The sequence below is a fragment of the Diuraphis noxia genome, unplaced genomic scaffold (genome assembly GCF_037042655.1).
Source record: "Diuraphis noxia isolate RWA-SAM2 unplaced genomic scaffold, SU_Dnox_SAM2 contig0005, whole genome shotgun sequence".
In the NCBI taxonomy this organism is placed as follows: domain Eukaryota; kingdom Metazoa; phylum Arthropoda; class Insecta; order Hemiptera; family Aphididae; genus Diuraphis; species Diuraphis noxia.
In genome coordinates this window covers 14,516,169-14,540,582 of record NW_028301715.1, presented here as the reverse complement: position 1 = coordinate 14,540,582, position 24,414 = coordinate 14,516,169, and the positions used below count along the sequence as shown (strand labels likewise).

Genomic DNA, 24,414 nt, shown 5'->3' with positions numbered 1-24,414 from the left:
TTGTTAGGGACCGTGCGTGCATCGTAAACCACCGTAAAATATCGTAACCGAAATTCTCTATTTACGGTATTCTTTTTTTTTTACTGTAGTAGTGTAATGTATGTTTTTTTATTTTTTCCCATCATTCTCGTGCTTGGTTGCATGAAAGTTCATAAAAAGAATCGATATGGAATTAATGTTGTCTCCCATAATGACACGGTATATGTATAGTGGCACGCGATTGGCACATTAATTTTTAACCCTTGAATTAATCATATTGAACGGGCTGCAGACATTAACAATATACATTATAATAGCAATATATCATGCGGTATCGTAAATGACGTGTGTATACAGTAAATCTATATTGAACTAGAAAAAAAACCTCACCCGTGTGTGTTTCTTGGTTTTATTTCAAACACAATTTAATGATATTTATTCCCTTCCTCCGCACTTTACGCAGGGAGTGTGCTCGGTGTGGAAATACAGTAGTCGAAAAATATCGCTTATTATGGTAATCATTAAGTCTGTACCGGCTGTTCCATCTTCAATATTTCCATCGTCGACCGTCACATTTATCTGCAAAATGTGCTGTGTAATTGAATCTTTCTCCGGTTGTTTACCTTATGTCATCACTGTATGGGCGTCCATAGACATTTTTCTTGGGGGAGGGGGACAAAATTAATTTAAAAATTCAATGAACATTTTTTTTTAACATTTCATAAAAGTAATCTATGTTTACTAGGCACGCGTTACTGATTATGTTTTGGAAGACAAATTTAAAGTACTAAAGGAGGAGGCTGCAAGTGCCCCATCTCATGATGCCCCTGAGGATGCTCATGCTTCGCAGCGTTATCTATTTGGTGGTTAATTATCGTAGTAGGGCTCAATATTTTTTTTGCAGTCCACCATCGTGAATAGAGTCTTGTTGGCAACATTTTACAGGCCCCCAACATCATATTTTTGGTCCTAATTGAATCCGGGTCCTTCTTTAATAACAGTACTGATTTTGAAACATTTTTTTAATATAATAATTTATTGAATTAATTGTTTACACGAATGCCGGACTCCTTGAAAGTCCGGGCCCCAGAACCACGTGGGGCCTCCTGACCACCACCCCCTCCCCAACCCTCACCTGATGTGATAATATTATTATGATATCGATGTTGATGGAAACAATAATAACAACGTTTTTCTCCTGTTTGTCGTCCCGCAGAAGGCGCTGGAGGAGAAAAAGTGCAAGCTGACCGGTCAACTCGAAGAGGCCAAAGAGCTGAAGGAGAACATCGACAGGCGCGGAGACTTCGTGTCGAACATTCTGTGCCGCTATCTGACGGCCGACGAGTACTCGGACTACGATCATTTCATCGCCATGAAAGCCAAGCTGCTGATCGACGCCCGCGAGATCGCCGACAAAATACAGCTGGGCGAGGAACAGCTGCGAGCGCTCAAGGAAACCCTCGAAGACTAAAAAATTATATATATTTTTTTTAACGTTTTATATTAACGCGTTGAAAACACGTCATGTTACATAGTAATATATTATTATAATTTAATTTTATATATATATATAATATAATATGTATGTGTGTGTGAGATAGGTGCGGTAAAAAATTAAAATAAACTAAAATAAATTACAATTGCTGGTAGGTCACGTTACTGTAGATAAGACGAAATCCATAGAATATATAAATGTAATATTGTAAAACCATTATTATTATTAGTATGCGTTTGAGCATGCGCGTGTGGTTCGAGGAAAACTTGGTAGGATAATATTTAAAAAAATCGACTGAAACGATTTAAACGGGGTTAGCCCGCCAGATCTCTATAATCGGAACGTCTCACGTATTATCACTTCTAAACCCCCTCCTCCCACCACCCTCAAATCCGCCCATAAACCACTCGTTCGTGTCCTTCTTCGAAGCCGCATCGGCTCTATACTGATATGTGAGTTTGAGTGTGTGTCTTATAATACTATATAATATGTACTTATTTGCTTTCGAACAACGTGCGTGTGTGTGTTTTATAGTTTTTTCGTGTAAAAAAACAGAGACTCAAACACGGTAATATTGTTGTGTTTTCGATTTAAAACCATCCAAAACGACGACAGTCTTATCTGGTCGACGACACCTGTCGCTCTTTCGTCCATCTCCTATCTTGCGACTCCCCGTCTAAACATAATATCATTAGATTGTAACACGATCAATTATGACGCAATAATATTGTTTTGGTTTGCTCCGACATGACGTGCGGTTAGGATATTCTTATCATATTCTTATATATATGTAGTTTTAATTATTTATAAAATGCGAACGATAACGATATTATTTTATTTATATTGTTGTCAAGAGAATCAAACTGCTGTTGGGCCCGCGCCCACCCACAGCATCATTCGCCACTTCGGTCGAGATAACGTTTATCCGATCGTGATCGCGCATAGGTCGCGTGGGCGACAAACGTAACGAATATAAAAATGTAAACAAATAAAACTGAAATAATATTAATCATAACACTATCCGTAATACTATAAATATTATATTATCATAATATGTGTGCGCGCGCGCACGCGTACCCCTTAAACCTCTGTGCAGAGATGATTTATAATGAAAATATATATCTTAGCTCGATATTATTTTATTATTAATTTTAAAAGCCTTAATATTTATCCTTGTTATGCATTTACTGTAAATATTTTTAGTGAAATGTATTGTTAAATCTAACATGAAATATTGTCTTGTATTATAAAAACATTATAGAAACCCTGTGTGTGTGTGTGTGTGTTGTACAGATTTTAATGAAACGAATATAATGATATATAGTGAACCTTCTTGGTGCTATAATATAAATGATTTTTTTTGTTTTTTTGTTTTTATTATTCTATTGTGATTCGCTGCATGCCTGTAATTTATCCTTTGTCTCGTTCTCGCGACCACTCGTGTTTGCGATTAAATAATTAATTCGATTTTCGAATACTTAATAATTACCCTTCACCGTACCGATTTTACGGGGTACTGGCAATACTGCTTAGGGCGCATATGGATTATTTTTGGCCCACATTACAGAAAACTTCAAGAATTCGTTATGATGTATACTTGAGATCAGTATGTGTTCGCAAGGTTTCTAATATAAATTCCAAAAATCAACGTTTGATCATTTAAAAATGTTCAATCTAAATTTATAGTTGTTTGGGTGTGAGAGTGAAGAGGGGTGAAATTGGGAAAAGTGGACTGACCGATCTTAAGTAAACACTATAACGATTTCAAATCAGTTTTAAAAAGTATTATTGCATTACCATAGGTCGATGGACAAGATGCTTGTATTTAAAAGCAATCAAAATTCCTGGATTTGTGATATTTTACTTTAAAGTGATGATCGTGATGAATATTTCATCAAATACAATAAAGGTCTTGGGTCATTTACTTTAAATTTTAGTTGCTAGATAGCGCTGAGCTCGAAATTCATTAGAAAAAACACGGCAATACGGCTAAATATCTACTGTACAACATGTTTTGCGCGGAAAGTGATATGAAATCAATTATTGCTGGTGTGTCGGGTGTATACCAACACACAATAAACTGACACAACTCTCGGCGGTAAGTCGTATAATTGTATTGTATCTATTGTTTTAATATTTTTTATTTTTAAGGTGCAGCAACAATAATTATAGTTATGTGTTAAGTATGTGTATGTATTAGCGTTTTTATTAAACATTAATAAAAGATGGCTGCAGAGGAGTAGTAGTGTTCATACAGATCCTCCTCTGCTGTCGGATTAAACGGGGGAAAAAAAAAGTCGTATAAAAAACCCATATTAGTACCTAATACACGCGCTGCCTGTACGAAATGGCATTAGATAATAATAATCATTATATCGTAATGTCTGTATATTATAGTGATGATGACGTGTTAATTAAATATTTAGATTTCAACGAGTCCGCAGAGCTCACGGACAGTGACTCTGGCCAGTAATTGTTACTTGTTTCATATTATTATATTATGTTTCGTTCGAGTATCGGCTTTCGTGCGGTCTTACATATCGAACACATACCTACGATGACCGACATGAGATCCTATAACGTGTTCGCAACCAGAGCTGCAGCATAGGTACCTACTTATGAAATCGACGAAAGGGTATGTTTGTCGGTGTTGGGGGGGGGGGGAGGGTTAGGTCGGAATTATATCGAGGTCACCCGGCACGTAGTATAGGTACATGATATGGTGTACCGGTGTACGTTTTGCACGCGATGGCTTCTCCACTCCCCCGCACAGGGCACAGCTCATGTGTTCATTTTTAAACAACACAATAATAACCGCTGCAACATATGGCGGAGTTCTGCAGAATTATTTTGTACCAATTATCTAATCCTCGTATATATAGCCATATACAGTGTCGCAGAAAGATCTGTCAAAAAAAGAAAAAATTACGCTAATCAAACGTTTGACGAAAATTGTAAATATCTCGTATGATTATAGTAAATAATTTAAGAAAGATACTCATGTTAGCGAATTCTCAAAAATAATGTTTTAAAAGATTTATAACTTTTCAAATTGATTTAATTAAACAAATTTTGAATTCTAAAAAATAATATAGCTACTCGACTTAGATAAATATTTTTACCATCAAAATTGTTCTAATAATCAGATCCACAAATAGGCTGTTTTGAATTTAAAAATATTTATCTAAGTCCAATAATAGTTTATTTTTTAGAATTCAATAAAATTCAATATTTTTTTAGTAAAAATCAATTCTGTAGTTCTGTCTGATATATTTTTTTTCCATTTAGCTAGCCGTATTTTGATTTCTGCGTCTAATCATGTTATCTAATTCGGTAAAATATCTTTATAAAAAGTGTTACCTCTTGAAAATCTTTTATATCATTTGAATTTCTAAGATAATTTCTCGGTAATCACATCAATGGCTCAATCATTCAACTATAATTTACTACATAAATATAAACTTATTTATCATGCCCGACTATAAATAAACCGAGAAAAACAATTAGTAATAAAAATATTTCATAATAAATGTATATAATTTGACTGAATTTTCAAAATTCAAATTATTTTTATTTTTTTGGGGGTTAGCGATAGATTCAACCCCCCCCCCCTGTATACGCTCCTGATTTGTTTGAGCTTAATATACTTACCACTTAATAGTACCTATTATTATGTACAGAGTGTCCCACGAGGATTTACCCATTGCTATATTTCACGAAATAATGGAGATATCAAAATTCTGGTTTTATAATAAAATTCACAGGGATAAAAACTGCGATTAGTACATTTATTAATTTATTTTAATGCTTTTGTAAAAAATTTAAAAAATATATTTTTTTATTTAATTATGTCCAAAAAAATTAACGATAGCCATTTTGTAGAGTTTATTTTCCTGAAAATATTGACGTTTCAAAATGTTATTTTCATTAATTTCCCGATTTTTAATACTTTTTCTAGTTTTGAAGAAATAAAATATGATTATAAATAACCTAACTATCAGGAACACGGAAAGCATTCGGCCGTCCGTATGGGAATGCGCGCGGCGAGGTGGGTCACATGTTTGATTACATTATGGTGTTAAATAATTCGCAATTTTTTTCGAAACTAAAAAAAAATATTAAAAATCAGAATAGTAATGAAAATAAAATGTTGAAACGTCAATATTTTCAGAAAAAAAAACTCTACAAAATGGTTATCTTTAACTTTTTTGGAATTAATTGAATATCAAAATATATTTTTTAACTTTTTTACCAAAACATAAAAATAAATCAAAATATGAAATAATTGTAGTTTTTATCCCTGTGCGCCTTATACACAAAACCAGAATTTCGATATCGCCGTTATTTCGGGAGATATCGCAATGGGACACCTTGTATACAGTAACTGCAAGTTAAAAAGACATACAAAATTATAAAACATATTGAATTAGCACCCTCGGCAATAAAATTATGAACACGACTTATTATTTCGAAAAGAAAAAAAAATGTCATGCATCAATCTATCGACTGTTCTCACTTCGGTATTAGGATGGTTATTGGTCGATGCGGTGCAGTATAGCTCAGTAGCTGCTGCCAGCTGGCTCCTTCTAAGGAGAAAACCTTTTCGGAGTTGAACTTGTCGCATCGTACAGTGTCATCGTGTCATCCGGTCATCTGGATAATGTTAAACGTTCAAAACCTATTTCAATCATCGGTCCATCGCGTTTACGTGTCCTTATTCGATTTAAGCACAAAAAATTATTTTGTCGGTACCAAAACGGGTGACTTAAAAGAATTATTAGAGGTAAACCGACAGCTCGCCACACCTTGCGGCGGCGGCGGGTATATAGCGCGAAGGTAAATCAATTTCATAAAATTTTTGTTAGACGTTCCTTTCCGTACTTCGTCGATTGGGTCCCAATATTTAATATGCTTCGTGTTTCCATGATTCATGTCGTACCTACCACTTGTGCTCGACTCGGGGGGGGGGGGTCACAGGAGGACGGAGAACCCCGTCTAATCCTTCAGAAATGTTAGCGTATCCTCACTTTTCTTTTTAAGTTGCCCGAACGCACGTCACGTTGCGTCATTCTGAATTGTTATCAAAATGCACGCGTGATAACTTGATGATTTTTTTTCAAAGTGAAATCTTGGATATCAAATTGTAAAAGATGTCCGGAAGAAAACCGTTCAACGTCCAAAAATAATGGAATTGGGAGATTAGAAAGAACACGTCTACGATAAATTACACGGAACTATTTATTTAAATGAATTGTTTTTTACTTGGTTATTTTTGATTTTGTTATTTATAATTCACTAGTTCTGTGCGATTCAAAGAGGGTCGCTATAGCCGGGTTTTAGGCTCAACGACTCCTGACGAGTGATGGAGACGCTGTTATTTTTTTTTTATTGAAGTTAACATAATGCCTCTACGTTAAAATATCGCCAAGTCGACCGATGTTTGTACCGCGTCCTGTGCCACGAGATCGCAGACTTTTGGATTGCTAGAGAATCCTAAGAAGCTCAATCTTATGCGCTGATTAAATCCCAATTTAAGATAGTACGCTATTTATCGCCGCCGTTGATAAGTGATAACACCAGACGGCCGACTTAATCAGTCGTCGCGTCACGTCCGACCGGATGGCGGCGACCGGACATGGCCAATGCGCGCGCATTCGTTTAATGTCATCGAGTGGATTTTACAGCGCAACCGGTCAAACACACTCCGATAACAGGTATCGTTATCGCTTACCGATTTCGTTAAACGTGATTATGTTTCGAGGTGACGTGCCCACTGTCTACAGTTACGTAACAGTGGTGAGTGGTCAGTCGACGAGTGACGTCCGCCGAGTGAGGTTTCTCGTCATCAGTCGTCGTTGTACCTGCGTTATTACTTTTCAGCCGGTGTCGTTCCGATTTTCCAGCCACAATGCGGTGTCTCATGGTGTTCGATAATTTAAACGACATCGTATTCATGAAATGCGACACGAAATTTTGTTCACACATTAGAAAAATCGGAATTTCGCAGGACCTCGTCAAGCCAACAGAGGTACAGCGTTTTTTTTTTTTTTTTTTTATTAATCATTCGCGTCGTCGTTTTTATATCCAGTTATAACAGTAGTTGCACTTTTGTTGATAGTTTATTTTGCCGGTGTAGAATATTACGCTCCCGCAGAATTATTAGACAAACAGTCGTATTCAGTACAAGTTATCTGTTAGTTTGCTCTAAACGCATTTTGATCCAAGCCCAACAATTATCCACCAATTTCATCGTTCCGCCTACTTAACCATTTTTTTATTCTTCTCATTTTTATTTGTGTATTACATCTAAAAATATATTGGCTTTTTAATTCATTGTGTTGTATCATTGTGTGTTTTTTTTTTTTTTTTTTTAAGAATGAAAAAGAAGATTGTGATAAAGTTGATCCGGACTTAATACTTCAGATTTTTTCCCCGATGGTTACGTCTCAGAGAATAATGAATTGCCATTTTTCAAATCGTTACAGCTCAATGCAATGTCAAAATGGGACGAATATTGTATTCGACGAGGTAACCAAATCAACTTTAGAATAAATATGCATACACATCCAAACTATTTAAATTATAATTAAATACCTATTGTTTAATTTACTTCCAGTATTTGGGTCATTTGTTCGTTTATATTGGTGACAAAGAAGTTTCCTGGCAGCAAAAAGTACTTAGCGTTTCAATTTTATTTATCAAAAGAATCTGTGGTTCTGATGTCTCATTGTAAGTTTGAAAAGGTTAAAATGTTTTTATGTGTACACCCTATCATATTATATTATAATATGTCTGTTGTGTCGTAGATTGAAGTATAGTCGCCGTCGTCGTCTTCTGGTTTCTAAGCTTTTAGATGTTTGGCTGAAACGTTCAAGTGAAGAGCAGTGTGTATTAATTGAAGCTGTCGAACAACTGACTGTCAGTGCAGAACTTTCTACGGCTGCCTTGACAGCCGCTAAAACAGCAGCCGAAAAAATGAAAGCAAAATCTGCCTTCTCTAGGGTTCATGTGCTCATAATGGTTCGACAGAAATTTTTGACTTTGTATTCTAGGTAATCACTATTTTCTTTAATTAATGTTCAATTTTAATAGGTTATTTAAAAGTCTTGGAATTGTATTTTTTTTTTTGTAAACTTATTGATTTTAGTCGCAATGCAACTGATCTGACTGCGGGTGATACATTATTCTTAGCACTGTTGGCTGATGCTATACAAACGGTTGATTCAGAACCCAAGGATAAATCAGATCTTGATGTAATTATTGTGGAAAAAGATAATTCGCTACAGTTGGAAAATGGTTAGAAATATCTCTTAATTCCTATAAAAAAAAAATACTTAGGCCACCTTAATCATATTATTATGTATTATATACTACCGATGAAGCCATAGCAGCATAACTTGATTGTGTAATGGTTTCAAAGTACATAATCTAAGCAACAAGTCTTTTAAGGTTTTTCTGCTTAAATTTTTAATGCATGGATTTTTTTAATATTGTGTAGTCAGCACTGATTAAATAACTTAATAAATAAATCATTAATAATTAAAAGAATAATTAAATTTAATCCGCTATGTTGTGGTCATAGTATGATTTAATAAAATAATAACCAATAATAAGCCTCACTGACTACAATAGTATGTTGTCAAACGCATCTCGGTTTAATATATTTTGGCCTTCATAGCAGGCAAGTTAATTATTGTACAGTATTAACTTAATTCATTCATAGCTTTAACAGATAATAATAAAAATTTAGTTTTTTTAATCATATTTTATGTACATCCAATGAAACATCTATTAACTTTACTCGAGCTTAATGATAAGTCGTTCGTTCCTGCACTGGATTAGACTTGGTTAACTATGTAGTATAATATTATGTTTAGAATATAGTCTAATGTTAAATAATTATTAAATACCATCAAAAAATCATAAAATATCAAAAACTTAGAATATATTATTTGTATTGATCCAAGTAAATAAATCTATGATTTCAGAATTCTCTTTATTTCATCAATTAAAATAACAAAGTATGTGATATTTATCTTGACGCATGCACCATTTAGTCATTTGATTCTTATAGACTTGTTGCTAATAATAATAATGACCATAAAATCTAGAAATGGCTCCTACCTTATAGTATATGCCTATAGTATATGATCTAAAAGTCAGCACACTACTCAGTTGCAAATTAAAACTAATTGATCAATGTTTATTTTGTTTAGATGTTCCAATGCCACGAAACAAAATTAACAGCTTACTGATTCTTTTGGGTCTACATAGGTTAAAATTAAATGCTGTACATTTGTCATACATTACTGATGGTGTCCCATTATTTATCATTCATGAGGTGATACTGAATTTATTCCAATGTTTATTCAACTAAAAATAATTTTATTAATGAATAATTATTTCTATAATTTTTCTATTTTAGATCGGAAATGATGTTTTCAATAGTAGTGTAATTGATTCATTAACATCATTTTGCACAATCCAAGAAATCCAAATTCGAGGAACTGTAGACCGTGAATCACTTAAAATTGCTTATGATACAGTTGATAGTTCCATGAAGAAAATTATTGATTTGTTTAAAAAGAAAAATGCTCCATTTGCACCAACTCGGAGTGTACTTGCCATAATTACCACTCTAGCTACCAGATGGGAGCCACTGAAGAAGTATTGACATTATTTTTTATTTTTTGCAATAGCCGTTAGGTAACTAACAAGTTATGTACATTTTTATTTTTTAGGAAATACCAGGATTACTTTAAAAATAATGACAGTTCATCATTAATTGCTATAGAATCGAGCAATATGAATATTATATGTAGTTTAAAAGATCTCCATCATCATTGTATGCTCAACGAATCATTGATTGACAATTATACAAAAGAAGCAGTGAGTGAAGCTTCTGCAATGGTTGCTGTTATGTTACGTGATTATACATCATTTTTTGAAGTGAAAGCGATGAACAATTTTACAATGAGATCATATCCTTTTAAATTGAGTAATAAATTATAAACCCATTTAAGTGAATAATTATTAATAAGAATGATATAGAAAAATAGTATTTTTTCAAGAAAGTAATTTACATTATAGGTACTATATTCTTGCCATTTAAATTATTTGTCTATCTTTTAATTTTAATCTGAACACTTAATATTTGGTATTATTTTGGTATTTCTCTTTTGAATGATATTAAATATATTTTCCTTAATTCCATTTCTTTTACAAGGTCAACATTGAGTATTAATAAATATTTAGAAGAATTTCCGGGTCTAGTACATTTCATTTATGTAGATCGAATGTCTCATCGTATGATCGCTCCAGGTTTGGAGTTCGCTTCACAAGAAACACTTGAACTTACTAAGAAAAAGGTGAAAAATAACAGTTTTTAAATATTTTAACTATTTATGTATATTTTGATGAGGAAGTTGAGTTTTAAACGAAAATAATGTTATTTTGTTTCACTTAGGTGTGGTCCATGATTGATTTTAGTAGACAGCATTTAAGAGATGGTCATTTTATTGTCCTTTGGAAAGACAACACATTTACATATTCTTATTTTTTGTGGTTTGAGGATCAATCGGTAAGTAGCTCTGTAACAAATTAAAACAATTTTGAGAGCGATAAATTAGTACTTTCTTTTATTTAAGTCTGTTCATAGTCTCTCTGCACAAAGATGATCTGCCAGACTCATTTATTTATTTTTTGTATCGGACACAACATCCGGGATGTTGCATTTAATATAAAATAATTTTAATTAGTTAGGCAGTGTAATTTCTATGCTTGGTCTGACCTACTCAATAACAGGTTAACTCACTTTTGTGCATAATTTCCCTTTTCATTGGAACAAAACTAATATTTAATATTTAACTAATACCAAAGCAATTTATATTTCAAGATGGTGACCACAAAAACACATTTTTGTAAAATTACTACCAACTATATACTCTAGAAAATCATCATTGAACAAATTGAAAGTGAATCAAAAATAATCATGTGATGTATTTGAACTCGCTTGAATGCCGAAAACGAACCTTGAACTTGCCTGGTTAATTTAAATTACTTTTTTGATGAATGATTGATTTTAAAATATATTTAATTCTAACGAATTATAATTTTCTAGACTAATAGGCAACGATCACTTGCTTATAAATTGCTAAGTTAATGTAGTTTGTTGGATTAAAAACGTCGACTTCCAGTAGCAATAATAAGGTGCAAAAATTCAAGTTGTATAAAATCAAGATCATAAATAAGTTTTGAAGGTTTACTTGGCTGTTTTTGAGGAAATTAATTCATAATTGCATTTGAGAATAGCATAATCCAGTCTCCATTTGACGATAATTTTTGATTTTAGGGTACATCTTTAAAGCCAAGAGTTCAACCAACAGCTTCAGAGTTATTTCCTGGAATATTAAACGGCGATTACTACGAGTAAGTGGAAATTGGTAAAATGGTTTTTTCGTGTTAGAATTCTAATAAAACTGAATTATTTATGTTTGTAGAAAGCTAATAGAACAATGTTTTCCAAGAATGCCGAAAGGAAAAGTACGATGTTTCGAACTATTCTGTGTGCATTTAGGACTGGCTACTGCTTCCTGCGTGTTGGAACATTCCCGGAGATTATCAGCAACTGTGTGGGAAGTAACTGGGAGACCTAGTAATCTTCTAGATTTGTTTTAAAAACCGCTTTAAACGTTTCATTCCATTTTTTTATTTATTTTTTGTTTTTTTATATGAAATTAACGTTCTGTTTGTATTGATCTCATAGTATGAAGTCACCAAAACCATTTTTTTTTTTTTTTATATATATATACTTCTATTGTTTGTTTATTGTTTGCGTATTTATCTATTTGTAGTATTTTATATTATGATTTAATTTAAATATTTTATTCTAATTTATGGATTTACTCAATAACGATATACTATATTGTTTCTACTTAATAATGGTGAACTCAATACTTAAATTAAAATCATTTTTATGTGCCAATCTATTTATAAAAAATTGAATTAATACCTGAGAAATGGGTATTTTTATTGTAAGAAATTAAAAAATAAGTGTATATTATACAAGAAAATAAATATTATAACCTACGTAGTTTTGGTGAATGTTATTCGTACGGGTCATATTGTTTGTCAAATATATGATATTGCTTTTAAATTTAACATTTTTTTTTTATTGTTTTTAATTTGATTAATATCAATATCATGTAGGTACATGCTTGATGTTATTATTACAACACCGGTGGAAGTTGGGTAAAACATATTGTGTGCGCGTTGATGTTAATAATTGGCCGTTACAGATTTTTAAACACCTGTGGTCATGTTAAACTATGTAGTTTCTAATAAAATATCTTATTTAGCCAGTGTTCAGTAAAAAAATTATAAATATATTTATATACTGCTATGAGTGATAAATATTTATATTTATTATTTAACGTTATTCGCTGTCAAGGAAAATCGTTTAAAAGTTTGCTAAAAGTGTCCTTGTGAATAATATATTAATTGCACTTTATTAGATAGCTTAAGTCATAAAATTGGATTTAAATATTCAAAACTTGATCACAATAGAAATAAGTATAAAAGTAAATTCAATAACTGCATTATTTGGGTTTATAAGTTTTAGTGTTTTTCCTAGTGTACGACCAGACTGAAATAGAAAGAAGGCGGTTGATCTCCTGCGCTGGAACTCCTGCCCAAAAACTGTAGACACTCCTAAATCTTAAAAACAAATATGAGTATTAAAATTAAGTTTTGTGGATAGACATATTTAATATTATAATTTCAAATAAATAAAGTTGTTTGATTATTTTATAACAAACCGTTGTATGGTATAAAAATACAGTCAAAATAGATTATAATTTTGTGAGACAATAATATTTTTGTTTTAAGTGCATAAAAACCCTATGTTTGTACATTGTAAATTTATTTTACACCAGTAGACACAGAGCACCAAGCCACGACAGGTGGTGTGATCATCTCGCAAAAGATAGGCCACAGTTGTTTGTTCAGATTTAGTATAAAATATTATTGAAATGTCCACAATTCTTGTGCGCAATCTCCATGCAGTGAACTTATTCCATGACAGCGCATTGACGCCTGATATGCAGAAACTACACTCATACTCAGTCAGCAGTCTACATGATATAAATTAGATAATAGCTGTGCATTATTATAGAATAAACTGGGTGAATGGACCTTCTGGGGACGTCCTCTTACCTTTTTACCAAAAAATCTAAGATGGTGTAACCTCTTACTTCGACCTTTTTACGTAACAAAAAAAAATTAAGTTACTTTTTAACATTGAACTTGTTTAGAAAAAATTTAAAAAAAGTGTTTACTGAAATATAAATATTTTTATTATAAGAATATGCTTATTTCATTGATTTTTTACTTAACTATTTTTTTATTCTATTTTAGTGTTTTCTGTACATAGACATATCAACTTTTCAAGTTTTATTGGTTAATATTTAAATGTTTTCTGTCGTTAACTTAAAAATATCAAATGCATGTCACAATTTATTGACAAGTAGTCAAGTTATTTCATTTTCATTGTAGTTTTGAATAAAATTTATATTATTTCCCTTGGGGGGGGGGGGGGGACAAGTGCAACATCTTAAATTTTATTTTATTTTTATTTGAATGCATATTCTAATGTTTGTAACAATGTTGGGAATTTGTTAATATTATAATAACAATTAATATTTTGATTTTAAACTGAATTTAAATAATAAACTAAACTGTTAGTACAAAACGATTGCAAAAAATAAAATTATAGTTATAGAAGTAGTACTAAAACATTGATTAATTTAGTTATAAATTATATTCAAGAAACAATTTAAACTTAAATGTAAATAATATCATGAATGACAATCTGGTTTAGTAGTATATACAGAGTGGTTTTTTTATGAAACAACACTTATATCATATATGGTGTTTGTGTGTAAATACCACCTAACATACACCTATAACACACAAACACCACCCAACTTTGGGTAATATAAACGGATTAACGAAAATTGAAAATTTAAACGTGAAAATTCATTGAAAAAATAGCCTTTTTAGTTTATGACATTTTAAGTATAGGTTGTCATTTGAAAATCAAAAGTTGATAATGGTTTACCTGATAAATATAAGGGTGAAAATATTTAAAAAAATATATAGTCCTAGAAAAAGATGGATCTAAAATTTTGAAAAAAAAAAAAATTGAAAAAAGTCAATAGTTTTTCAAATAATGAGTGTTGTTTGATAAAAGAATTACCAATATACTTTAACTGTATGTACAAAATATATATCTAAGTATATGGTACATCATTTTTTACTTATTTACTATAAAATGCTGTTGAAAATGTCTCACATGATCAAACACACATTTGCTATCGAGTCGGTTTCTACATGGCTCTCAAAAAACAGTAAACACCAATGCCTCCGAGCCAACTTGAAGAGGTGTCACTTTAATAATAATAATATTTACTAATATCAAAAACAATAACAATAATGGTAACAACATTATGCAAATTAATATGTATAAAAAATTGAATTAAATTTGTGATTCTCTTTTTAAAAACTAGGCTTGTGTTAAAGAGAGAGAATTCCAATAAATTCAAATGACCGCGGTTTAAGATTTCTAAACCGTTGGATTGACCGTGGTTATGACTTATAACTCATTATCAGTATGATCACAACATAAATCATGATTACTGTTAACTGATAAGCTATTGCGCTTTTTCGTAAATTCAAATTACTTTATTGTAGACTGTTGTAGTTACTTGTTTACCGCTTGATCATAGTCAGACATAGTAGTCAGTAGTGTAAGTATACTAGTATTAGTAGTATTCATTACTTCATTAGTCAAATGCACTAAATATTTAGTGTTTACCTATTTTCGTCTTCATTTCTGAGGAGCTTTTCAAACGTTATATGGAAACCAAGACTAGACGCGCGCGAAAGGAAAAGTCATGTCGATGAAACAATTACCGTCGGAAACGATTAAACTTATAAGCAGTACTCAGGTCATTACATCGGTGTCGTCGGTGGTGAAGGAATTAATTGAAAACTCTATTGATGCCAATGCTACCATCATTGATATACGACTGGTAATTAAAATCAAAAATAAACATTTTTATTTAATCATTTTAAAAACCACTAATTTCATGTGTTGCCCTTGGTTCGATGTTTAGGACAACTATGGGCTGGACAAGATTGAAATTCGCGACAACGGTGTTGGCATCTCACACAGTGATGTAAATGTCATGTGTTTGCGTAATTACACTTCCAAAATATCCGAAATATCGGATTTAGGTATGTCACGCTTTTTTTACTTATATAAATTTCCTGATCAAATACATTTTTAGTTTTTATACTAAACAGATAAATTGACTTGCTACGGATTTCGCGGTGAAGCACTTAGTTCAATTTGTGCTGTAGCTGATGTCACTGTCATTACAAAATCAGATTTTGATGAATATGCCAAATCGTTTAACATGGACAGCAATGGCCGCGTGAAGAATAGTTCAATTTGTCATCACCAAAAGGGTTGGTAAATTATACCTATTTTTCATTATGTGCAAGTGATTCCGATATGCCAATATCTACCTATACTTAATAATGATAAATAAAAAAAATCATTTTAATGTTGACAAATTTTGGAAGCTCTGACAATATTATTAATATATGTTTGTATCTTCTGCAACTGATATAGATTGTATCTGATACTATGTATAATAATTTATAAAAGTTTCATTTTAATGGTTTATTTTTAAATAGGTACAGTAATTAAAATAGTAAACCTTTTCAAAAAGTTGCCAGTTCGAAAACAAATTTATAGTTCAAAGAAACATTGTGTTAATGATTTACGAAGAATAGAAAATATTGTTAAATCATTAGCAGCTATTCAACAAAATATTCGTGTTTGTCTGGTTCATAATAAATCCGTGTTGTGGCAAATGACTTCAGCTATCGATTTGGTAGTGACATTTGGCCAAATTTGGTCATCATCAATGACTAAGTATGTAAAACACTTGACGTTTGCAAGTGAAGAGGTTAGTTTTTGGTGTAATTTGAGTCTGATAATTTGATATTATTTTAATTTATAATCATTTAATCACATTAGGTAAATATTGATGTAGTTTTACCTGTACAAAATATAAATGTGCAAAATTGTTTTTTTACCACAAATGTTGCCGATGCAATTTATATATATGTTAACAAAAGACCTGTCAGGGATAAAAAAATTGAAAAAGTAAGAACACAATATATGAATCAATAAGTTAATTTTTAATAATTTTAATTGGTGACTAAATGATATATTTTCATTAAATAAATAATTTTAGCTTATTGTTGGAGAATTTAATAATTATTTTGGACATTATTTACCTCCTGGAAAGTACTTGCCATGTCTTATATCTATAACCATTCCACCTGAAGCTATTGATATAAATTTGGAACCAGATAAATCCCGAATTTTATTTCATAATCAGGTTCAGTATATTGATAATTATATCATTTATCTATAATGAAATTAATCACACAAACATATTGATTATTATGACTCAAAACTTTTTACTATGTTAGTCTCGTTAGTGTTGTTATAATGTTTGTCATAATTACTCATTGCTAATGTTTACACATGTTTATAAATTTATTACTAATTCAAAATCAAATAAAAACTAATTTTCAGGATATGATACTACTTAATCTTAAAAAATGCATTACTGAATATTATTATAATGATAAAAAAGAGAATGATCCGTCTAATAATAATAAAAGAAAAATACCTTACGATTCAGAAGAAGTCCAAGCTAAAAAATCTCCAATCTTAATGTCACAGGTTAATGATTCTTTTTTTCCAAATGCAGAGTCAACTAAAATTATTAGCAATGATTCATTGAACTCTGTATTAAACAACGATGAGCATACACAAATTGTTAAGGAATTAAGTTTAGAAGATATTGATTTTGAAGAGCCATTTATTTCAAAAAAAAATATAAGTGACAAAATGTTATGTTTGGAAAATAACAAAGTGGAAAGTACCGATGATATTTCAGAGTATCGTAAAAAGTTATTGAATATTGGAAACACTTCTTCTCTTCAAACTGATGGCGCAAGTGTTAAAAATTTTGATACTGAAGACATATCAATTTCACAATGGAGTAAAGGTGATGTAATTCTAAATGGAAAACCATTAGAGGTATTTTTTTTTTATATTTCTCTATCTTGTAGTCACGGAAGTAAATATATTAAAAAATTCTAGAGTGGAGTGGTGTTAAAGACTGATTTATTGCATGGAAATGTAGAGAAAAACAATATGCCAAAAATTGATTCAGAAACTGAAATTCTTCATTCTAAAACTGGTATAATATTTTTATTTTTTTGTATTTTATACATTAATATTTATACGGAGCAACTATATTTATAATATTTGTTACTTAAAAAATACTAACGTATTTCCAGTAACTCAAATGGATGAAAATATTGTAATGAAAAATTATAATCCAGTAAATACAAATGATGAATCTTCAGAAAATATTTCATTCAAATCATCAAATAGTAGTATGAAGCAATTAAAACTTGAACCACTTTTTCGTACAGTTTCTGTTCCTGATGAGCAAGTTCCTGGTCTTCACCATTTAGTAAATCGTCCACAGTCATGGGTGCCTCAACCTAGATCAAAAAGACCAACAAGAGGTATTTAATTTATTTTCAAGTCTGTGTTTTTCATTAGTGTATTATGTATATTAATGGAAATAGTTTTTTTAATTGTGGTGTATTATTAGATGTTTGTTGGTTAGTTTTTTTTTTTTTTTATATAGTCAATTTTATACATATAACAGAAATAATAAAAGTTTGAAACCTGAATAAACATTTTATAACATTTATAAATTTAGTTTATGCCCGCATTAATAAAAAATATTCAAATTTAACTATTGTTGATTGTTATTAATAAAAATTTAAATGATTTAGTCGGTTAATATATATTATTACATTTTAGATGTTCCTGAAGAAGATCTTTGTGAAACTATTCGTAGTGTCAGCAGTCAAATGGGAAACAAAGAGATGTCAGGATTTACACTGTTTGCTAGGGAAATAAGAACTAAAAGTATTATCATTTAGATTAGCCTTAATTAAATATTTAAATAAAAAACTATTGATTTAATTAATTTAATTTAATATAGTCATTCGAGAAAATCCAGGGATAGAATTTACAAAAGTAAGCAAAGAACTTGCCAGATTATGGGGTGAATTGAGTGAAGATGAAAAATTAAGGTATAAAAAATTGTCTAATGAACAAAAAAAAGTGGTAATATCCACTAAAACAAATGATGTAGAATTACCAAAAAAATTATTTCAATCTACCCCTAAGAATCTTGAAAGGCATTCTACCCAAATTAACGTAGAATTATCTGAGATCAAAAGAAATATTTTTAAGACGCCTAAAATGATGTAAGTGTCAAAATTAAATATTAAACTTTAAATAAACTGTTTGAATAAATCAAAATTATATATTATCTGTAATAAAGTCATCTTACTTATATAATAACATAAAAATGTATTTTTTAAATAGTTCATCAGAATTTATGCTTGTTGGTCAAATCGAGGACAATAATTGGATTTGTTGTGTGCGTAATGAAATACAAGCTTTAAATATTTGTCGTCTTCAAGAAGCTGTAATTTTTTTCCAAAAGTTAGCTGATAGTGAGATACCTTTGAAAATGTTAGACCAATCAATTATAACAAACAAAAAGTAATTATAACTTTTTGCTTTTTCCTTACAATGTAAGAAAATTATATACAGATAAAAAAATCTTGGTGAAATTTCTATGCCCATGGCACATCATCGATTTTTTTATAATGCAGCCAAGTACAGATTCTTTGTCAGCAATTGAAAATATTTGGCTATGTGTCGCGCCTGTAACAAGGTTAGGTTAGTTATGGATAACTTTGGATGGTTCTAATTGAGTTTGTCAGTGAATGAAGTTTAGTGTAACTTTATATATTTGTATTAAATATTTAAATTATATATGATAATGTTTTATTGATTGGTTCTAAAAAGCATTACTTATGATTGTATTTCAAATGTTAAATGTTTTTAGGTTTTTGGGTGAGAAAAACTATCGGTTTTTAATGGATCTGGATACTTCGTATGAACCATCAGCTGATAAATATACTATAACAGATAAAAGAATAATTAAGAATGGTTTTAATGTTGTTATTGTTTTTAATGGTATGTTATGGTTTTTTGTCAAAATATTATACTTTTATTAAATTTATATTCTTATAGATGATACTGAAAATCCTGATATAAACATCACAGATGTGGCTCTTCATATTTCAACATATGGCGCTGAGGAACTCAAACAACTTTTAGAATTAATGCAATTAGAACATGAAAATAATCTACATTGTTGCCGTCCATTGAAAGTGGTCAACTATCTCCGGGTACAATGCCATTTATTTTTAAAAATAATATCATTTAAAGAATAAACTTATTTTGATTAATTTGTTAAACTTAGAGTGAAACAGTGAGACATTGCAAAACAATTGGACTCCCTAAAACAAAAGAAGAAATAAATGACCTATTGGAGTATTGGTTTAAAAATGAGAAGTGTTTCTCTCATAATACTTGCATTCATTACAAAAAAGTTTTTTCATCAATACATTGTATTAATGAGAAATCAAGAACATAAAAATATTCGGTATTATAATCCTTGGTGAAGTTAAAGTATCATATACATTGTAAATCTTTTGTTTCTGATACTGACCACATAACAAATTAATTTTTAAATGTTAAATTAGTGTTTTAATTGAATTATTATTAAATATATTGTATAGTGTTTTTTTAAATAAATAGATAAACATGAACATTAAATATTTTTATGCCAAAAAATTGTGCCATGAGAATTTATTATTATCAAGAGTTATTACATTTCCACATTTCAGAATACATTACATTTTTTGATTTATGTTGGTGTACATTTGTTGGTACAACAACTGAGTTCAAGGGGTTGACTATGTTTTAAGTTTACTAAAAAAAAGTTAGTTTATCAAAAATATTAATCTTGTATCTAAAATTTCAGTGTGATATTGTAAACCCCCAAATTAATATTTAACTTAAACATACAGCTAGGCAAGGCCACATTCCCAGTGTACCAGTTGTATGAAACTTGGTGGCTCCAGGACCCTTGTATAGGAAGTTGAGCCCCTTCTTAATAGGAAATTAAATTAATAAATATTTGAATAAATGTTAGAAAGATTCTGATTCTAGAAAATAATACAAAAATAAAAATAGTAATAATAATATAATTTTTTAAAACTTAAAAATAAACTTTTTAATCCTTTATGTTTGATTAACAAAAGTTGCAGTGATTTGTTTTATGTTATGATTAAAGTAATGTGATCTGTGGTCCCTCAACTTATATCTAAATTATATTAATACACAATTCTGGCCATAAGTCAAAAAATAGAAATGTTCGAGAGTATATTAAAATTTTGAAATGTTGACTTTTAATTGTATGGGGTTACTTTATAAAAATATTCTAATATAAACCAACACTAAATTGTTAACCGAAAAACCATTACATATTTTTCTTACATAATATGGCTTTTTGCTTTGAAGCTTCTTTGCGAGTTAGAACCATCATTTATCTCTGCAGACTGTTATGACTTAAAACTGTATGTTTATTGTCTATCGAAGATGGGATCTCCATCAATATTTCGTTTACATATTATGTTTTTGGGGACTGCAAACGGACTATTTTTAAGGGGTTTGGTATAGGCAATATTTGTAGGTGTCCTACACGTTTGTGCATAATAAAGTATCAATGTATGTATCATTAGTGTGTAGGTATATACTCCCTACCAATCATCCGCATGCACATAAGATTGTCATTAGATCAAAATATTTAAAACCGATTTTCGAATGTGAAATAGCTTAACGTCTGCCGAAAACCCAATTATAAAGTTTTTCGATTTAAAAAAATGTAAAGATAATTGAATCGGTAAATTTTGCATCGGTCGGAGCACTTTTTCAATTTTAGCAAATTCTTGACGAGAATAAATATTTTACTTTTTTATTATTGAATATTTTAAAAAATATAAAATATATATTCCAACCTTCCAATTGACGTAAAGTAGACTTATTTACCAATTCAAACATTTTTACATTTTTGGTTGACAATTTTTGGTTACATTTTTTAAACATAACCACTAGAAGTACCTCGATTTTCGTCTGTCGCCGAGGACGTTTTGATGAAAAATTAATATGGTTTTCAATCCCGTTAATTGGCTTAATTACAATGCTTGAGTGCTGGGTGAGATGAGAACTGAAAAGTGTCTATAATAGTGAGATTAAGATTTTATGGATTTGTATGTATATGCATCATTTATTGAATGCAGCTTATATAATTTTGAATATTGATTAATAATAAGCAATGAGCATGTATCATAACATCCTTAGTACAATAAAACGTATTCATTATTATTTATTACGTATTTCTACATAGGTATTTTGGAGTGTATGCATTTTATAAATACATATTATTTTATTAAATACTTCATATTTTTAAATTTACCAATTCATAGAAATTCGACTTTAATCGTATAAATAATAAATAATATGTTCAATATGTATTTATACCTTGTCATAATTAATGAGATAAGAAAGGTAAACGATTTTTTGATATCGCTGTATCTGTTATTCAATTGTTTTACTACCTACCTATTACTAAATTGACTATTTTTTCTCGTTCCGTTCGTTCATTTTATTTTTTATTTTTAATAGGTATAAGCATCTAATTTTTTTTTACATGATTAAAAATTAAAAGATGAATGTTGAATAACGTTGGCTCTTGTCTGTAATTTGATGTTTTCGTAGTTTCGTGATCAAATAGGTAAGTACTACACTACTACCGTTCATGTATCTAAATATTGCGTTTATCCAAACTAAAAAAATATTGCTTCGAAAAATTCGGCTTCTTTGAATCTGTTAACGTTTATAAATGTCAACGAATTGGTGGGAGATTATAAATTACAAGTTAGGTATCATAGGTTATGATACTGTGGTTGTGGTAATACATACGCGATTCTCGATGGATATTTTATTATATACACTCACAAAGTCACAACCCGCGCCCGATGTGAACGAATTGCGTCGTTATTTAGACAACGTCGTTGAGTTCTGTCAAGTTGTTTTCTGCAGAATTCGTCCAGTTTTTCACAGAACTTAAACGCCGTATGTAAAATATCGTAGGAAATAATCCTATGCCCAAGAGCGACCTCTGGACCACGATATCGAGAGTCAGTAGCACAGACGCAGATATACCAGAGTCCAAAATACCAGATACCTGGTAATTACCTACACTTATGGTAGAAAAAATAAGGTGTTTTATGGATACCACGTATTTCATTACGTTGCATATATTTATATTATTATAATATTTAAGCTATTGTGTTGAATAATAACTATGCGAGAAAATGTTTGAGTGATTCCATAACAATAATTATAATAATAATAAACACTAGGTACTAACTATTAGGTATATATTAATTTATAATTTATATATTAAATCATAAACATATTTAAATAATTATAACTATTTCAGGTTACTCTAGTGATGGTCCAGTGTAAAGACTGCAGGCAATGGCTGCCATTAACAGACTCTAGATATGATCGTCATGGCTGCCGACCGTCCCTTATTAACTGTCCAATGATGAAAAGTAGGTATCTATTATCATACACTAATTACCTACTAGAAACAGGCAAACTGCTCACCGCAATACGAGTTGTAGAAATAGTAGGATTAATAGTAATCTTTAAGCAAATAATACCTAGTTAAATAGTGTCAATGGTGTTTTTATAGTTGGCAAGGATAGATTTAAAAATACATCATCACCAATTATGATGAATGTTGAATAGTAATGAACTAATGACTAATGAATAATAATGTAGATAGGTACATATTATTATGTTTTGCGGTGATCATGAAACCTATGTTTTTAGTAAAAGTAATAGAAAAACTACCAGATATGGTGAAACAAAATTGATGTTTAAAAAGTTAAATTCTTTCCTTTTGTAGTAAATAAGCGGTTTGGAAATTATAAGTACACAGTGACAGACAATAATACCAATTTAGGAATGTGATCGAGATGAATTTCTAATATTCTTATGGTATTTTAAGTAAGTTATAATATATATATTTAGTACATAACTGTACAAATTGTTTGCTTTTTTCTATAATTTGACCTTGGTGATTGTCGATTGATAAATGTTCTCCTTTTAGAAAATAAAAACTATTTAGGTACCTAGGTATTAATATTTTAAGTACTACAAAATAATTTTATCTATAAAAAACAATTATTTTTAATTTCAAAAATGAATTACATAAATGGTTTACATACTTACATATTAAAAGGAGTTTGGGATTACAATTCACACTTGTACGCCCTCAATTTGAAAATGTGCACAAAAAAAAAAAAAAATAATAATAATAATAAAAGCCTTTATAATTATAACTATAATATTTAAAGTATTTAAAAAAAAAAAACAATACTTAACTAAAAATTAACGATCTACGTCTTCTCATTTTCTAATTAAAATCAGCTAGAATTAAAAGTTTAAAACGTTTTTAACAGAATAAAAATAATCGTGATGGCATTATTGATTTGGGTGATTAAATTCAATTAAATTTTTTGATTTCGACTCTAATTTACAATGCCTCCAAAAAAATTCTCAATTTCTGAAGAGGTCCTTCAAGAATATTAATATTGGTAATCTAGACTTTAATGTTTGCATCATTGATATTCAACAATTTTAACAGATTATCTTGTAGATGATGTTTTAACCAAACTTGAAATTTCTATTGCTCCATTATTTTTCAAGTTCCTTTGGGTTTTTTCTAGGTAAATTGTATATTATAATTCTTTGACTTGTTAGTTCTATATATTAATTA

At 30.1% G+C, this 24,414-nt stretch overlaps 3 protein-coding genes across 8 annotated transcripts in view; all 3 read left to right on the top strand.

The window, feature by feature from the left end:
- Shrm (shroom) overlaps window positions 1-2,828 on the top strand; it is a 180,115-nt gene extending 177,287 nt beyond the window's left edge. For both annotated transcript variants that reach the window (XM_089228381.1, XM_089228382.1), the window contains one exon: window positions 1,196-2,828. In XM_089228381.1, the coding sequence (XP_089084507.1) occupies window positions 1,196-1,450 (255 nt within the window). In that variant the 3' untranslated portion in view covers window positions 1,451-2,828. The remainder of the gene's footprint in view (window positions 1-1,195) is intronic.
- A 4,238-nt stretch (window positions 2,829-7,066) lies between these two features.
- Window positions 7,067-12,636, top strand: HPS1 (Hermansky-Pudlak syndrome 1 protein). 4 transcript variants are annotated; one of them, XR_016191859.1, is made up of 12 exons: window positions 7,067-7,502; window positions 7,850-8,002; window positions 8,091-8,203; window positions 8,281-8,526; window positions 8,622-8,770; window positions 9,691-9,815; window positions 9,900-10,141; window positions 10,216-10,456; window positions 10,699-10,842; window positions 10,941-11,054; window positions 11,370-11,519; window positions 11,595-11,819. XR_016191859.1 is itself a non-coding variant. In XM_089228188.1 (12 exons), exons 1-12 carry the CDS (start codon window positions 7,383-7,385, stop codon window positions 12,149-12,151), a joined length of 1,902 nt encoding a protein of 633 aa, XP_089084314.1. In that variant the 5' UTR covers window positions 7,079-7,382; the 3' UTR covers window positions 12,152-12,636. The 4 variants fall into 4 exon arrangements, 3 of the variants coding, with proteins under 3 accessions (XP_089084315.1, XP_089084316.1, XP_089084314.1); XM_089228188.1 differs by lacking the exons at window positions 11,370-11,519; window positions 11,595-11,819 and adding exons at window positions 11,826-11,902; window positions 11,974-12,636 and having other exon boundaries at window positions 7,079-7,502; XM_089228189.1 differs by lacking the exon at window positions 11,595-11,819 and having other exon boundaries at window positions 11,370-11,588.
- A 2,553-nt stretch (window positions 12,637-15,189) lies between these two features.
- LOC107174134 (PMS1 protein homolog 1-like) lies at window positions 15,190-20,336 on the top strand. 2 transcript variants are annotated; one of them, XM_089228186.1, is made up of 15 exons: window positions 15,190-15,564; window positions 15,649-15,769; window positions 15,839-16,003; window positions 16,235-16,509; window positions 16,581-16,709; window positions 16,801-16,947; window positions 17,148-17,657; window positions 17,721-17,820; window positions 17,921-18,154; window positions 18,459-18,566; window positions 18,643-18,910; window positions 19,032-19,211; window positions 19,561-19,691; window positions 19,749-19,906; window positions 19,981-20,336. In XM_089228186.1, the coding sequence occupies exons 1-15, from the start codon at window positions 15,427-15,429 to the stop codon at window positions 20,152-20,154; spliced, it is 2,838 nt and encodes a 945-aa protein (XP_089084312.1). In that variant the 5' UTR covers window positions 15,190-15,426; the 3' UTR covers window positions 20,155-20,336. The 2 variants fall into 2 exon arrangements, with proteins under 2 accessions (XP_089084312.1, XP_015380453.2); XM_015524967.2 differs by lacking the exon at window positions 15,190-15,564 and having other exon boundaries at window positions 15,823-16,003.
- The last annotated feature ends 4,078 nt before the right edge of the window (window positions 20,337-24,414 follow it).

Bases quoted from the DNA above. Each gene is read 5' to 3' on its own strand.
- HPS1 (XM_089228188.1), top strand. From the start codon at position 7,383: ATGCGGTGTCTCATGGTGTTCGATAATTTAAACGACATCGTATTCATG. The intron at 7,503-7,849 runs GTACAGCGTTTT...TTTTTTTTTAAG, and splicing joins ACCTCGTCAAGCCAACAGAG to AATGAAAAAGAAGATTGTGA. The intron at 10,843-10,940 runs GTGAAAAATAAC...TGTTTCACTTAG, and splicing joins TTGAACTTACTAAGAAAAAG to GTGTGGTCCATGATTGATTT.
- LOC107174134 (XM_089228186.1), top strand. From the start codon at position 15,427: ATGTCGATGAAACAATTACCGTCGGAAACGATTAAACTTATAAGCAGT. The intron at 15,770-15,838 runs GTATGTCACGCT...TATACTAAACAG, and splicing joins ATCCGAAATATCGGATTTAG to ATAAATTGACTTGCTACGGA. The intron at 19,907-19,980 runs GTACAATGCCAT...TGTTAAACTTAG, and splicing joins AAGTGGTCAACTATCTCCGG to AGTGAAACAGTGAGACATTG.